Source organism: Pseudochaenichthys georgianus, chromosome 21 (assembly GCF_902827115.2).
Source record: "Pseudochaenichthys georgianus chromosome 21, fPseGeo1.2, whole genome shotgun sequence".
NCBI classification, from domain to species: Eukaryota; Metazoa; Chordata; class Actinopteri; order Perciformes; family Channichthyidae; genus Pseudochaenichthys; species Pseudochaenichthys georgianus.
Window position 1 is genome coordinate 36,914,181 of NC_047523.1, and position 18,095 is coordinate 36,932,275.

At 40.6% G+C, this 18,095-nt stretch overlaps 1 protein-coding gene across 1 annotated transcript in view; it reads right to left on the bottom strand.

Annotated features, from left to right (window-relative positions):
- Window positions 1-2,182: 2,182 nt before the first annotated feature.
- The window catches only part of itgb5 (integrin, beta 5), a 71,367-nt gene continuing 55,454 nt past the window's right edge, over window positions 2,183-18,095 (bottom strand). The window contains 6 exon segments of the mRNA XM_034109316.2: window positions 2,183-2,377; window positions 3,647-3,748; window positions 3,750-3,814; window positions 7,313-7,432; window positions 10,508-10,608; window positions 14,299-14,521. Of these exon segments, the coding sequence (XP_033965207.1) occupies window positions 2,282-2,377; window positions 3,647-3,748; window positions 3,750-3,814; window positions 7,313-7,432; window positions 10,508-10,608; window positions 14,299-14,521 (707 nt within the window). The 3' untranslated portion in view covers window positions 2,183-2,281.

An 18,095-nucleotide genomic window follows, 5' to 3' on the forward strand; every position in this document is an offset into this window, starting at 1 on the left:
GGGAGGGTCTAACCAGAGATGTGTAAATTACAGCATCAGAAGACTCATCAGACCGCCTTCCTGTCTGTGAGAATCGCACATCAAACATGTGAAAGCATGGTTAGCGCCGCAAAACAGATGGTTTTACTAAACTTTGAAGTGTGCATACCACACACAGTACAGGCAGGAATATGTGATGTTTAAAATTAGAACGTGGAGATGTACGCCACTCCTCCTAACGCAGACTTCTTACTAATTATGTACAAATCAAAACAGACTCCCGCATTTTGACATAAGCAGATTTATTGTTCTTGCTCTGTGTGCAGTTTTTACATAAACATGAAGAGGGGTGTGAGTCTGTTCATCCATGTGAAAATGTTCACGTCTGTAAAAGGAAGACTGAAGGAGATGTGGGTGAGTAACTGTGCAAGACACACAGCCAAACCTACTCAAAACTGCACAACTGGAGTTCATTTGGCACTGTATGTACATGTTATAATATTTACACACACTGCTTTGCACTCACCTCTCACACACAACTCACACACACCACAGCCCACACAGCACGCACACACACTCCAAGTCCCTGCCCTTTTACTGTAAGACTGTGACAAAGAGGCCACAGAGCACCCTCATCGCTCCTTAAAACTCGTCTCACTGTCAGATTTCCCTGCGACAGCTCAAAACTACTCCTGTGGGTAATTCCAGATGTATGACTCTCTTCTCATGAGGTTTCTCAAAGTTTCCACCCATTCCCAGTGCACGCACCATCGCAAGGGCTTCCATATAGCAGAAGCCCTTCATTTTTAAAAGGTTTATATTTATCCTTAATTCAGCCAAGAATGTCCCCACTGACATTTAAGATAGCTTTTTCCACAGATTCCTGGTCATACTGTATTTCCAAAGTACTGCATGCGTCCAAGTACCAACGATCATATGTAACACATCTACCTTATCATCATATAAATGTGCTTTTCCCAGTGTTGGATATTTATTTAGGATTATGGGGCTTAGTGGCTGGCGATTTTTCCTTTTTCTATTCAACCAAAAGACCAAAACCAACAGTAATTTGGAAGATATCTCACTCCTCTGTGCCATAAAGCCGCTCCATTATCTTTTTTAAGTTTTCTTGGTTAATCAACAAAATGTCACTAAAGCCTGTCACGATATCATAATGCCCAAGGTGACCGTCTAAATCCCAAATATATATATATATATATATATAATGTTTACTATAAAACAGGGAAAAGCAGCAAATGAAAGTTTCTGACCAATAAAACTGAAGAATATTTAATGTTTTTAAAGATTAAAGAAAGAGAAAACTGAAATGTTCAAACTAGCTGCAGATCAATTATTCCTTAATTGCCCAATCGACTGACAGCTGGTTTAGCTTTGCTGTGAATACTAAACTAGATATTTAAATGTGTATTATATTTGTGTATCAAGTAATATCCAGTGTTTTTTTTAACAAATGACTATAAGAAAAGGGAATATCTTTGAAGTATTTTAAAGATGTATGTCTTCAGGAACAAATGAATTTGGGTCTGTAAGAAATCTGAAAGTATTAATAAGACACTACCCATTGTTAGTTCTGGTCTTTTCATGGGATTAGTTCACGAAAAGAAAAATAAAGAACCAGGAGCTTTAGGCTCGGGGGGGAGCTGGTACCTCATGATTCAGCTTAAGAGAAGGGAGTGCAACTGGAGTTTACCACAACACACACACACACGCACACGCACACTACATCGAAGAAAATGTAAATCTTTACGAGACTTGACTCTTAATATTCTCTGTGCAAAATGAGGGTAAGAAGTCTATTGCTTAGTAAATGTTAGTAGTACCACAACGTCATCATAGCCACCTTCAGACACATGTGCTTTTTAATAATCCTGTGAATTTGAATCATGAGTCCTGTTGGGTGCAAAGTTTATACTAAAAAAAGGCATTTTTAGTGTTTATAAAATATACAAGTATAAGCCTGCCTGCTCTGTGCAAACATTGAATGGTGGTTTTATGTTGGAGTCATATTTTTTTTGTTTTTGTAACTGCAGACAAACTCTAAACAAGACCAAGGAGTTCATGTTTGTGTTGCTGCTCCTCTGACGGTTGCGCTGTCATGAAGAAAAAAGGTCACGTCTCTGTGGAAGGCTTGAATCTCCTGCGTAAAGATAGAAAAAGGCCACAGACTTCCCCTCTTGGAAACAGGAAGTGTAGTTCATGTCACTTGAGTTATCAGGTGAGAAGTGTGTCCTCCAGGGATGAGTTTCGTCGGACCGGTCCTGCCGCGCCCCGCTTCGAGGGATCAGTGGACCGCCCCGTTGTAGGACTTCCTGTACATGTTGAAATCTGTTTCTACAAAATGTGTCGTGACAGGCTGCTTGTACAGAGGGTTGGAGGCCTGGAGGGGAGAGATGAAGACAGAACGTCACACAAAGGAAAGAAATGAGAGCTTTGAACTTCAAAATCTCTCTTCAAAAGCTCCTTGTAAAAAACAAGGCAATGTACATAAGAGAAATGAAGACACTAGAAATATTTAGGACTGTTTATTTCTAGTGTCTTCATTTATCTTTTTTTATGCTGCTGCAACGCAAACATTTCCCAAATTGGGATCAATAAAGTACTTTATCTATCCATCTATCTATCTATCCATCCATCCATCCATCTATCTATCTATCCATCCATCCATCCATCTCCATCCATCTATCTATCCATCCATCCATCCATCTATCCATCTATCCATCTATCCATCCATCTATCCATCTATCTATCTATCTATCCATCCATCTATCTATCCATCCATCTATCTATCCATCCATCTATCTATCTATCTATCCATCCATCTATCTATCCATCCATCCATCCATCCATCCATCTATCTATCTATCCATCCATCTATCCATCTATCCATCTATCCATCCATCTATCCATCTATCTATCTATCTATCCATCCATCTATCTATCCATCCATCTATCTATCCATCCATCTATCTATCTATCCATCCATCTATCCATCCATCTATCCATCCATCTATCTATCTATCTATCTAGATAGAAACAGGAACAATCATACAGGGTCACAATTGAGACATGATCTTCATCCATTTTCATTTTTTTTTAGAAAAAACCGTCTCCTCCCCGGCCACCCCACCTTCAAAAATGTAATAAAAGATAAAAACACAGCGACAAAAATAATATTAACAACAATAAGTAATTAAAATGGCAAGAAAAAACGGATCGGTAAGTAAAATATAAATAAGAAGATATGTAAAAATAAATACAAAGACAAATCATTTCCTGCTATCAGGTCGGGTCTATATTTTTACCTGACATTATTGGTTTTACTCAAAACGTGTTTTTGTTGTTGTTTTTTGTTTTTGTTTTTTTTGCATGGAAAATTTGCAATTTTATTTCACGTTTATTAGCGATCTAGATTTTTCCGCCTCACAAATCAGGCACTTTTTTCATCAGTTTGGATTTCAGTTCAGGTGTTCCGAGTGGCCCACTTCAGAATAATATACATTATTTTATTGAATTATGTTTGTTGCATTAATGTATTCTTAATGTTATTGTCTTTGGCTTGATTATATGTATAGATGCATCATAAAAAAGGAACTAAATAAATACTTTTATAAAACATGTTTGGTTTAATGTTAGATTAAGTCCTCACCATCTCAAAGCGGGCTCGTGACCCTGCGCTCTGGAAACGTGAAAACTCCCTCCGGTCATGAACGGTGATCGCCAACTTCCACACGCGAGCAGCACCACCCCCCCACCAGCAGGATGCTGCCCACCACCGCCAGCAGCACCACCATGGCATCCGGACCCCTACCACACTCTGGGGAAAGTAGATCGGATTCAAAAAACAAATTCACGTCTTGTCGACCTTTGGTGAGTACAACATCTCTCATGTGGATGAAAGGAAAAACTGCAAAACATGTGTTTTGTGCATGGATCCGGTCAGAGGTGGGAAGTAGTGGAGTACAAATACTTTGTTACTGTACTTAAGTACATTTTTCTGGTATCAGTACTACTCCACTACTTATTTTCTGATGACTTTTTACTTTTACTTCTTACATGTTGAACACAAATACCTGAACTTTCTACTTCTTACATTTTGAACACAAATACCTGTACTTTCTACTTCTTAAATGTTGAACACAAACCTGAACTTTCTACTTCTTACATGTTGAACACAAATACCTGTACTTTCTACTTCTTAAATGTTGAACACAAATACCTGACTTTCTACTTCTTACATGTTGAACACAAATACCTGTAACTTTCTACTTCTTACATGTTGAACACAAATACCTGTACTTTCTACTTCTTAATGTTGAACACAATACCTGACTTTCTACTTCTTACATGTTGAACACAATACCTGACTTTCTACTTCTTACATGTTGAACACAAATACCTGAACTTTCTACTTCTTACATGTTGAACACAAATACCTGTACTTTCTACTTCTTACATGTTGAACACAAATACCTGTACTTCTACTTCTTACATGTTGAACCCAAATACCTGTACTTTCTACTTCTTACATGTTGAACACAAATACCTGACTTTCTACTTCTTAATGTTGAACACAAATACCTGACTTTCTACTTCTTACATGTTGAACACAAATACCTGTACTTTCTACTTCTTACTTACATGTTGAACTCAAATACCTGTACTTTCTACTTCTTACATGTTGAACTCAATACCTGTACTTTCTACTTCTTAATGTTGAACTCAAATACCTGACTTTCTACTTCTTACATGTTGAACACAAATACCTGTACTTTCTACTTCTTACATGTTGAACACAAATACCTGTACTTTCTACTTCTTCATGTTGAACCCAAATACCTGACTTTCTACTTCTTACATGTTGAACTCAAATACCTGTACTTTCTACTTCTTACATGTTGAACACAAATACCTGAACTTTCTACTTCTTACATGTTGAACTCAAATACCTGTACTTTCTACTTCTTACATGTTGAACCCAAATACCTGACTTTCTACTTCTTACATGTTGAACTCAAATACCTGTACTTTCTACTTCTTACATGTTGAACCAAATACCTGTACTTTCTACTTCTTACATGTTGAACTCAAATACCTGTACTTTCTACTTCTTACATGTTGAACACAAATACCTGTACTTTCTACTTCTTACATGTTGAACACAAATACCTGTACTTTCTACTTCTACATGTTGAACTCAAATACCTGTACTTTCTACTTCTTACATGTTGAACACAAATACCTGAACTTCTACTTCTCATGTTGAACTCAAATACCTGTACTTTCTACTTCTTACATGTTGAACACAAATACCTGAACTTTCTACTTCTTACATGTTGAACCAAATACCTGTACTTTCTACTTCTTACATGTTGAACACAAATACCTGAACTTTCTACTTCTTACATGTTGAACTCAAATACCTGTACTTTCTACTTCTTACATGTTGAACACAATACCTGAACTTTCTACTTCTTACATGTTGAACTCAAATACCTGTACTTTCTACTTCTTACATGTTGAACACAAATACCTGACTTTCTACTTCTTACATGTTGAACTCAAATACCTGTACTTTCTACTTCTTACATGTTGAACACAAATACCTGAACTTTCTACTTCTTACATGTTGAACTCAAATACCTGTACTTTCTACTTCTTACATGTTGAACACAATACCTGACTTTCTACTTCTTACATGTTGAACTCAAATACCTGTACTTTCTACTTCTTACATGTTGAACACAAATACCTGACTTTCTACTTCTTACATGTTGAACCAAATACCTGAACTTTCTACTTCTTACATGTTGAACCCAAATACCTGTACTTTCTACTTCTTACATGTTGAACAAAATACCTTGAACTTTCTACTTCTTACATGTTGAACCCAAATACCTGACTTTCTACTTCTTACATGTTGAACCAAATACCTGTACTTTCTACTTCTTACATGTTGAACCCAAATACCTGTACTTTCTACTTCTTACATGTTGAACCCAAATACCTGTACTTTCTACTTCTTACATGTGAACCCAAATACCTGTACTTTCTACTTCTTACATGTTGAACCCAAATACCTGTACTTTCTACTTCTTACATGTTGAACTCAAATACCTGTACTTTCTACTTCTTACATGTTGAACTCAATACCTGTACTTTCTACTTCTTACATGTTGAACACAAATACCTGTACTTTCTACTTCTTACATGTTGAACACAAACCTGTACTTTCTACTTCTTACATGTTGAACTCAAATACCTGTACTTTCTACTTCTTACATGTTGAACACAAATACCTGTACTTTCTACTTCTTACATGTTGAACTCAAATACCTGTACTTTCTACTTCTTACATCTTGAACACAAATACCTGTACTTTCTACTTCTTACATGTTGAACTCAAATACCTGTACTTTCTACCTTCATGTTGAACACAAATACCTGTACTTTCTACTTCTTAATGTTGAACACAAATACCTGTACTTTCTACTTCTTACATGTTGAACTCAAATACCTGTACTTTCTACTTCTCACATGTTGAACTCAAATACCTGTACTTTCTACTTACATGTTGAACACAAATACCTGTACTTTCTACTTCTCTACTTTCTCTCATTTCCCAAACAGCTGGTTCCTTTAGTCTAAATGTGTGTTTGGTGCGTGGTCATTATTCTTTAGAGTCATTCGTGCCTATTGGTTGGAACACGATCCGTGTATCCATCACTTCCTGGTCTTCTCTAAAGAAGAGGGACCAATGGAAACGTTGTCATGTTGCCGTTGTTCAGCATGGAAACATTCATTAGCTAACAATGACATTATTGTTCTATTAATATAAAGGGAGGTCAGGTACTCTTTGAAGCAGCTGCTAGCTATGGGTACTTTCTACTTCAGTACATTTCAAAGCCCATACTTCTTTACTTTGACTTGAGTGAAGAGGTTTAGTCAGTACTTCTACCAGAGTATTTTTAAACACGAGTATCTGTACTACTACTCGAGTAAAGGATGTGTGTACTTTTGCCATCTCTGGATCCGGTAATGGCAGCGAACATCAACAACAAAGATCTTAAAGTCTGTTAGACCTTTAAAAGTCAAGCTAGTGTTCAAATGGAAGGTTCCTTTATTCTTACAACAACAGGTTGCACAAATGAATGCAAGAAGTAGTCCCTTCATGCTACATGAGAAAAAAACTAACTTATTTGTGTGGTGTGTGATGATCCTCGTGGGTTTTTTAACACCATCAATATATTCTAAATGCCCTCAGAGGAAGGGAAAGTGAAGGAGTATGTAATGTGTTGTTGTTTGCAGCGCTGACCTGGTTCTTTCAGAGCGGTGAGGATGGAGAGTCCGCTGGCGTGTTCAGAATACGTGAACTTCATGACACAGTCGTTTTCTGTCTTATAGAGACAGAGCACCGCGCCGGGGTCCTCCGTGTCTGAGAGGGACAAGAGAGAGAGAGAAACACAAACTGTTACTGGAAGAAAACTGAAAAGGATGTTGGATCAGTTACAGCTATTTTCCTTAAACTGATTTCTGGAGAAAAACGTAGTTCAGTCATATCAACAGTTCACTTTTAATGAGCACAGCATGTTAAAAAACATCTGATTAAGTTGTTTTTGTTGACTACTTTTAAGCTTATTTGCTATTTATGTTATTTTAGGGAAGATGTTATTGTAATTGAATTAGGATCCATCTACTTTACTCTATTTTAAATGTTTTCCTCATTCTGAACCAGCTCACTTTATACTTGTGTTTAGTGAAATAGTTTTTTTTATTGTCATATTATTATCTGTCAACGTTTGGTGGGGTTAACCTGCGTTTTAATCAGTTATAATGTTGGTTAATTTCTTGTTACAGATCAAATCTGATGCAGAAAAGCTAGATTATAACCGAGACAAATCTAAATTCAGTCTTACATTATTATGTCAAAATGTGTGTTAGTTGATTTATATACTTGTATGAAAATGTACTTGTAATCGGATAAGGATCCATCTACAGTTCTGTCTTTTAATTGTTTCTTCCTTCTGCAAGGCCTCACTTTCTACTCGTGTTTTTGGAGAAGATATTATCATACCAACATTTTTGTAATGTGTCGAGGTTTGTTTTCAGATTCAAGAGCAAAGAGAGAACTATGTGAACAATGGGGTTAAACTGAGGAGGGAAAAGCTCGTGAAGGCTGCTCACATCGCCTGAATGTCTCTGCTGTGAAATCATAACTGAGAGCCGAGACGCTGATCGTTTGGCTTTCCTCGTCTTCAGTCAGTCTTCATCACCCAGAAACACTCAAACAGCTCCCAGGCGAGGGTGAGGTCACTCTGCCCCCCCCCCCCGTCACCCCTCCTGCTCTGTTTCATGCTCAAACTATCTGGAATGTACATGTGGAGTCCATTAAGGCCGGACCGAGTGCAGAACTATCCGGAAAGCTGTGAAACATGTTGGACCGGGGCCAATATGGACTGCTCTTATATCCTGAAACTAAACACACAGCCGTCCGTATCCTCGCTAACGCACGCAGCATCATGAAGGCCATACATCACTGTGTGCTTATTGATGCATTCCTAAACATCTGCTGACTGTTGCACTCCAGGGAGAAGAATGTAACAAACAGAGTATTTATATTTAACACAGCGGGATAAAGTCAACACAGACGGACCTCTCGTTTAAAGGGCGCATTTATACACATGTTCAGGTTCATATCAGTATGTAGTGTCTCTACTTTAAAGAGTCCTCTCCTGCTGATGTTCAGGTGTATATCAGGATGTAGTGTCTCTACTTTAAAGAGTCCTCTCCTGCTGATGTTCAGGTGTATATCAGTATGTAGTGTCTCTACTTTAAAGAGTCCCTCTCCTGCTGATGATCAGGTGTATATCAGTATATAGTGTCCTCTACTTTAAAGAGTCCTCTCCTGCTGATGATCAGGTGTATATCAGTATGTAGTGTCTCTACTTTAAAGAGTCCTCTCCTGCTGATGTTCAGGTGTATATCAGTATGTAGTGTCTCTACTTTAAAGAGTCCTCTCCTGCTGATGTTCAGGTGTATATCAGTATGTAGTGTCTCTACTTTAAAGAGTCCTCTCCTGATGATGTTCAGGTGTATATCAGTATGTAGTGTCTCTACTTTAAAGAGTCCTCTCCTGCTGATGTTCAGGTGTATATCAGTATGTAGTGTCTCTACTTTAAGAGTCCTCTCCTGCTGATGTTCAGGTGTATATCAGTATGTAGTGTCTCTACTTTAAAGAGTCCTCTCCTGCTGATGTTCAGGTGTATATCAGTATGTAGTGTCTCTACTTTAAAGAGTCCTCTCCTGCTGATGTTCAGGTGTATATCAGTATGTAGTGTCTCTACTTTAAAGAGTCCTCTCCTGCTGATGTTCAGGTGTATATCAGTATGTAGTGTCTCTACTTTAAAGAGTCCTCTCCTGCTGATGTCCAGGTGTATATCAGTATGTAGTGTCTCTACTTTAAAGAGTCCTCTCCTGCTGATGTTCAGGTGTATATCAGTATGTAGTGTCTCTACTTTAAAGAGTCCTCTCCTGCTGATGTTCAGGTGTATATCAGTATGTAGTGTCTCTACTTTAAAGAGTCCTCTCCTGCTGATGTTCAGGTGTATATCAGTATGTAGTATCTCTACTTTAAAGAGTCCTCTCCTGCTGATGTTCAGGTGTATATCAGTATGTAGTGTCTCTACTTTAAAGAGTCCTCTCCTGCTGATGTTCAGGTGTATATCAGTATGTAGTGTCTATACTTTAAAGAGTCCTCTCCTGTTGGTGTTCAGGTGTATATCAGTATGTAGTGTCTCTACTTTAAAGAGTCCTCTCCTGCTGATGTTCAGGTGTATATCAGTATGTAGTGTCTCTACACGTCTCCATGCTTTAAAGTTAAAAAAGCTCCTTATTGTTCTCTTACTGCCTGTGCTGCAGCACCTCTTTTCACCCTCTGTCTGAAACCAGAGCCCAGTCTGCTGTGATTGGTTAGCTGGCCGGCTCTGTTGTGATTGGTCATACATGTGATTAAAGTGTAAACATGCTCATGACACATTTGGATGTTAGTAAATATATCCCATCTTGTTTTAATTACACTGTCAGCGTGATTTAAAATATCTAGCATTGACACATGGTGTAGTGTGTGTGTGTGTGTGTGTGTGTGTGTGTGTGTGTGTGTGTGTGTGTGTGTGTGTGTGTGTGTTTCACATCAGAGGTGTTAAATATGTCATATTAAGGGAAATCGCTGGACGATCGTTAACTCTGGCAGAGCTCCACAGAAAGAAAGGTCTAATAAAAAGTGACAGTGGAAGAAGTATGTAATGTGAAAAGTGTGTGTGTGTGTGTGTGTGTGTGTGTGTGTGTGTGTGTGTGTGTGTGTGTGTGTGTGTGTGTGTGTGTGTGTGTGTGTGTGTGTGTGTGTGTGTGTGTGTGTGTGTGTGTGTGTGTGTGTGTGTGTGTGTGTGTGTGTGTGTGTGTGTGTGTGTGTGTGTGTGTGTGTGTGTGCGCGTGCATGTGTGTGGGAACTCACCGAGTGTTTCCATGGTGATGATTTCATCCTTGCAGAGGCGCTGGCAGGTCTGGTTGTCCGCGAGCCGTCCAGAGTTGAAGAGCCGGCACTCGATGCACTCCCTGCAGCAGAGGAGAGAGCGTTAAACGGAATTACAACTTCAGTGAAACATTAGCACCTGTATCTTCATTCATGAGCTACGAAGCACTCGGAAAGCCCACTTTCACACAAAGCCTTCTTCTAAATGTGTTGTTTTTGCTCTGGGTGCGTCAGCTGTGAGAAATGCCCCACTGCCCTGCGTACAAACACAGCAGACTGTAAACAGCTGGGAACACAGATACACTGCAGTCGGCGACCTTCATGTCTGACGCTGACGTTGAGACGATGGGGAGCTTAATGATCGAGGCGAGACAAAACACAGAAGCACCTCTCTGTACGCTGCAAAGACATTCCAGACTGAGTCCACGTGACTGAATAAAAACTGCCTATTTGTTGTTGATCCAACGCAAAAATATCAAAAACACAAATCCATCTGATTCGCGGACTGCAGTGAAACACATGTTACACCTTTACATTACTATTAAACTATTCTTCTCGCTGTTAGCGTACAATGCCGGCAGCTGCTCAGCTTCATTGCAAGACTGTTGTTTTAGACTGCATTAGATTTAAATGGGTGTGCCGAATAAACTGAAACTGAATGCATATTAAATATTGAAAATATGGCATTTCAATTTGTCCGAAAACAACTAAAAGCTGTATGCAAGTCTCTACAAAAAACGATTAAAAAATATATAATATTGACACTGTTTGTTTAGACTAAAATAAGTTAAAAAAACACTTCCACTATAACCCTAATATCAAACTATGGTTCTTGCTATAAGCTTGAGACTGTTGCTCAGCTTCATTGCAAGACTGTTTTATTAGACTGCATTCGTTTGAACTACCGTACTTTTCGGACTATAAGCCGCGACTTTTTCCCCCATTTTGTTTGTACAGCTAACGGCCACTAGGGAACCTCCTACATCTATGGATTTTACAGGTACAATTAACCACCTTTAACGCTATGGGCTCTATGACCGGTCCGCGCCCGCCACCTTTAAGCGGCGGGCTCCAGCAGGATTTTTTGGATTTTTGCTGTATTTTGGTTTGAAGTTGCACACGTTCCTTCACTATTCTATCATTTACTAAACTTTTACCATAACATGTAACTCCTCATAAATGTTGAAATAAGAAGTGAAAAGGATAAACAGGTAAACATCATTTACGACTCTGCTCCAGCCACACAGGGGATTTTAATTTGTTCCGAAAAGACACTTCAGGATTGGGACTGAGGGCATGTTTGACATTTACCTCATTCTCACTTTGATTTTGTTGCACCTGATAAATCGGGAGTACCGTACTTTTCGGACTATAAGCCGTGACTTTTCCCCCCATTTTTTGTGTACAGCCAACGGCCACTAGGGAACCTCCTACATCTATGGATTTTACAGGTAAAATTAACCGCCTTTAACGCTATGGGCTCTATGACCGGTCCGCGCCCGCCACCTCTAAGCGGCGGGCTCCAGCAGGAAAAGCTGGAGGCGGGAAAAGAGTGAGACAGGTAGTGCGCCAAAGTAAAAGTGGAACCGAGAGACAGAACGAGAGCAAGACAGACGGACAATTTAGCTGCTGCGGCTTATATGCAGGTGCGCTTTATAGTCCGGAAAGTACGGTAATTATTATTATTAAAACAAATATCAAATATTATCAGAAATCAAGTAAAACCAGCACCTTTCTAATGCATGTTCTAAACTACTCATAATGCCAGTCTCTATACAAACAAGTATAAAACAATTCTAATTTAGGACTGATCCGTGACACCGTTTACTTAAAACAAAAAGGTTAAAATGCAGAGTCATGTTACGCTACTATCAAAACAGCTTGAGCTTTGTTTGTGCCGCTCAGCTCCACGGCATCTGTAAACACCTCCTAACTGCTGCAGCTGACGACATGTCTCTAAACTTAAGCCAGAGGTCAAAGGTGGTTCCATTAAGATTTCCATGTGTATGTTAGGATGACTCGGTAGTTATCCTGTCCTCAGAAGACTCCTCTCTTTTACTAGACGTCTGCCATGCGTTTGACCTTCACCTCTGACATGAGACCACACCGAGAAACACTGAAGTTCAAGGGGGGGGGGCAACGGTTTCATTTCTTAAGGCCACGAATAGCATGAGGGTTATCTGAACAAGTCTGTTAGGACCGCGGCCATCAAAGCTGAGATTAGTCGATAAGTGAGTGAGTTATGCGAAGGTTTTTAGTCTTCATGGGTTCAATGGTTTGACCTTCCCCCTGTAGACGACTGAGGGCACATTGTTTTGATCTTCCACATTTCCTCTCACATAATAAACCCATCCACTGCCTCGACACAGGATATAAGCAACATAACATACAGGGACATTTAACTACGTATATTAACTCAAGTACTGTACTTAATCAAAGTGATGAGGCACTCGAGTAATTTTTTTTTATATATATATATTCTATCTACAGGTATGTTGGGAAAATAGTGAATGTACTCTTCCAGTATCAGAGTAGCACAAGATAACAAAGGTATCCCAACTGTAGCCGTGTACATATCAGCATGTGAAGGACACTGCGCAGGAACTCCCAAATGCTCTGGAGAGGATAATAATACATGGATCCTGAGATTGAAGCTCAAGCCGGTGACGAGTGAGATTTTTCTAACAATGTTTATAAAACGGTCAAATCAAGCAATCTGATTGGTTCTTAGCCGTGATATAATGAGCGTATATCACGGATAGAATTGTAGTTACTTATCACAAGTCAGTATCCCTCCGCGTCTGAGAAAAACCTGCAACCGTTACAACTGTTACATTACGTCCGTTACGAAACTAACTAACTAACTAACAAAGCTTAAGATGGAAACATTTAAGGTTAACTTCGACCTCCGGGGGGTCTTACTATGGAGGAGTGGATTGAGGAGTGCCTATCTCCAGAAAGCACCCAAACGACAACATGCAGAGCTACGTGAAGAGCAGGTAGACCAACTGGAAACGTACCACCATTCAAAAGCTTTCTGATGCGGGTCTTGAAACAAAGCAGAGACATGATGCCCGTTAGTGGCCACAGGTGCGAAAGCTCTCTCCAGAGCTACTGGAAGCCAAATCTCGGGGACCGGAGAAAGTGGAGCAATATTCTCGCCACGCCAAGCAGCAGCCTGAACAACCTCAACCTATACAAGTAGCCTCGTCAGCCATGCTACTGATGCTGCACAGGTTTTCAGTGGCTGCACAATAAACGGCAACATACACATTAATGTAAATAAAAAGCCAAATAATGGATCAACGCTCTCTGTCTAATATGTTCGCTAGCTGTTAGTGTTGTTGCATAGCAACCACCTCGCACTATGTTTCGCGCAGAAGGCAACGGAGGGACTATTTTATTTTGAACATCATTATTTACTAATAAAAACTATTTAAATTAGAGTGTGTATTTGTCTTTCATATTGCCACACTTGGTAACCGTTTTATAAAAGCAACAGCTCACTTCAGGCCGTGATATATGCTCATCATACCACGGCCTGTCGTGAGCTATTGCTTAAATATACTTTTTGCACTACTTTTTATTTTGTATTTTATTGTATATGTTGGACGGTTGGAGGAGCTCAGGTCAGAAGATGTTCATTGCCATTTCTACACTGTAGCTTTGTGCATATGACAATAAAACCTTTTGAATTGTGGATCAGTTTTTGTCTGCATCAGGGATGTGAAGTGCTCATTTGAGTGTGTTTGGATCATGCAGTCTCCGTTTACCTCTTGGTGCCACACGCATCGGGGCAGGTGGGGCACTTCTCACAGGTGTCTCCGAACGCCCCCGGCTCGCTGCACTGACAGCGGCCGCACACACAGCTTCCTCGGCCGCTGCACATCTGCCCGTCGTCCGCGATGCAGCTGGACGTCTCCGTGGAGCAGTTACAGTTGTCCCCGATGAAGCCTGCGTGGCATTTACACTCCCCGCAGTGACATTCCCCGTGACCTGAGCGAGAGACGAGCAACGAGGGGGTCAGGAATAAGACACTGTTCAAACAAGGTACTCTTTTTCAGATGCTTCCAAATGATCCTTAAACACTTAGGTATTCTGGAAACTAATACTTGTTATAAAAACACTTTGAGGGACCTGCTGGTATTTACTTATCGTCATTTGCAGACAACAATCCAGAAAGTCTTTTTGAATACGTTTAGTTTACAAAAAGAAATCACAAATGAAAAAAGAATACATAAAATATTGCAAACAAAAATGTAGGTATACGATATAAAATATATAAAACAAAATGTATTTGTGTCAAACAAGTGAGGAGGAATGTGAACAGGGTGATAAAAGCAAGTCATAATTCATGTTTATGATGCTCAAGAAGAACAGATTCCCCTTTCTGGAACGCATTGTTCCAGATCTAGAGCCTGGCTGCAGGGATGCGCTCCCAGTCAGCGGGGCAATACATCCTGAAAGGTGTGAGACGTGTTGAAGGCCAGTCAAGTCTGTTTCCACATCGAACTGCGAAAAGCATTTCTTTGTGTCTTGAAAAATGCCATTAATTGAGATAGCATTACCTTTCATTTAAACTAAGGAACATGAAAGAACAAGCCAAAAACTAAAATAAAGAAAAGTAAAGAGAAGCTTTAAACAAAGAGTGTGTGAGAAAATCCTACAAGCAACGATCTGTATCAGTCTCCTCTCCTGAGCCGTCACATCGGAATTAAATAATCATATATTTGGTTTTTCGGACACACACACACACACACACACACACACACACACACACACACACACACACACACACACACACACACACACACACACACACACACACACACACACACACACACACACACACACACACACACACACACACACACACACACACACACACACACACACACACACACACACCACACACACACACACACACACACACACACACACACACACACACACACACACACACACACACACACACACACACACACACACACACACACACACACACACACACACACACACACACACACCTCCTCCCCCTGAGAGAACATTGTGACCTCCCTCTGCAACAGTGAACAGCTGGAGCTTTGCCCCATGCTTGCTGATCCACTCTGATCACCCTGCTCCTTCACACACTCATTAGCGTGTTCTCTGCACTGAATAAACCCAACTGACAGGCAGGTCTTTAGGGGGGACGCTGCGTACCACTACGTGTGTTCAGACTCTGATCTCTCTCGTCGTTTGTGTGACCGCTGAGCCTCTGCAGACAAGAGCGATCTTGATGGAGGGAGGACAGCAGCTGGAATCAGGGAGGCATTACATGACGGGCTTATTTCACACCATTTGGTCCAGGACCCTCCACAAAGACCGCATCGTAGAGGGATAAGCAGCAGACGGGAAGACAGCGGGTCAAGTCAGAGAGTTCACAGTCTGTATCTGGAGAAATATGCAGAGCAATAGCAGGAAGAACATCCGCACTGAGAGGCGACGGACACACACAGGCAGCAGCTGGTCTTCAGACCCCGAAAAGACGGCTGGTGATGATCCTGCAGCGGAAAACTGATCCAGCAGAAATCCCAAAAGGATCGGAGCTGTTGTAAAGAACAGCGTGGCTTTATTACGGATCCGAAACCCTCCCACATCGTGCGAAACAGATGTATTTTAACACTCTTGGACATCAACAATTAGTACATTAAGTTAACCAATCCTTTTGGATGTAAAGAAAAATAAATAAGCAGCTTTGATTTTCTGTTTGTTCAGACGGGAAAATCAGGAGAAAATAAACTGATGTGAAGACCCCAAAAAGGGGGAAATGAATTCAATTAAATACACAATGTCATTTTTATCAAAACAACAACAAAAGACGGAGTTTGAAGTTGTTGTCTTTAACACAGTTTAGATCTTATTTCACTCTACAAGTATAAATATATTACTTATTCAACACTTTGTAACTGCACCATTACGTTCCTGCACTGTTATATCATTGTTTCTTTTTATGTCTAATGTTGGAGGAGCCTGGAATTTTACATTTCCATTGCCAAAAGATGACACTGAACTTTTGTGCATATGACAAAAGCCTTTCTCTGGAATGTTTGAAGAAAAACAGAGTTGAGATGAAACCCAGGTCCTCCGAGGTCAGAGAGAGACTTCTTGAAAGTGAACAGGAAACATGAAGTTTAATCATCAGTCCGGTGGTCAGGGTTGTGCAACGTACGTCTGGACGTGCTTACATTATTCCAGTTGTTATATTAACACGACAGAAAGTGGACTTTGAGACTGACCAAATGAATCCTGGAGCCCCACTCCCAAACTGAGTCATGGTACCAACCCTGGGAATGTGTCCTGAAATGACGCCTCAGCTCAGGCGTTCAGAAGGCGAGACATTTACTATTTTATTGATGATATGAGGGGATAGAAAAGTGCAAGTTCAGCGTCTCTAACATCGGCTTCAACACGTCCTGACGAGCTGCTGTCGGATCGGCTGTCTGCATCACTGTGTTTCTGAGAGGGACTATGCGTGTCTGAGCACATGCTTCACAGCCTTCTAGTTTGGGGAGACGTCGACTGGTTTCACTTTAAATCTGCAGGACTGATGGATGACTTTGCTGATATGAGAGGGTGTCCGTAAACGTGACAAACAACTGTGCAGTTACTCATTGTGTTGGTGTTGCCACCCACAACCATACTGCAGTGCTTCAGTTTCATTTCCAGATGCAGCAGAAACTCATCTCTAATAAACCCATCGACATCGACTTCCCCAAACGGGAAACGACAGCTGGTGAACATAGGGGAGCATTTAGCTGCTAAAGCGGCCGGATCGGGAGGCAGTGGAGACCAACGCCGAGCAACAAGGAAACAGATTGGACCTGCATTTCCCAAGTGAATATCGATGTTGCTCCAAGTCTGCTGGATGTGCTAACAGACATTGGAGTACCGTACTTTTCGGACTATAAGCCGCGACTTTTCCCCCCCACTTTTTGTGTACAGCTAACGGCCGCTAGGGAGCCTCCTAAATCTATGGATTTCACAGGTAAAATTAACCACCTTTAACGCTATGGGCTCTAGGACCGGTCCGCGCCCGCCTTTAAGCGGCGGGCTCCAGCAGGAAAAGCTGGAGGCCGGAAAAGAGTGAGACAGGTAGCGCGCCAAAGTAAAAGTGGAACCGAGAGACAGAACGAGAGCAAGACAGACGGACAATGTAGCTGCTGCGTCTTATATGCAGGTGCGCGTTATAGTCCGGAAAGTACGGTACTTGAAATAAAAACATAGCACTGATAAAAACGTCGTTACATCACTGAATGCGGGTTGAAGGCCACATAACGACCAGGTAGCATGTCGCACACACATCTGATCAAATTCAGTCAATACATTAGTTATCTAATGTGTGTTTGTGAGAAAACATGTTTTTCCACTGATAAGTCCATATTTAGGGAATTCAGACGACCACAAACCGAACATCCTCTCATCTGCACGCCATTTCATTCTGCTAGAATAATGCTCCAAATAAAGGATGCTGACATTGTCATGCTATATACAAGCAGTATGAGTGTGCTAGCTTATCTCTTATCCCTGC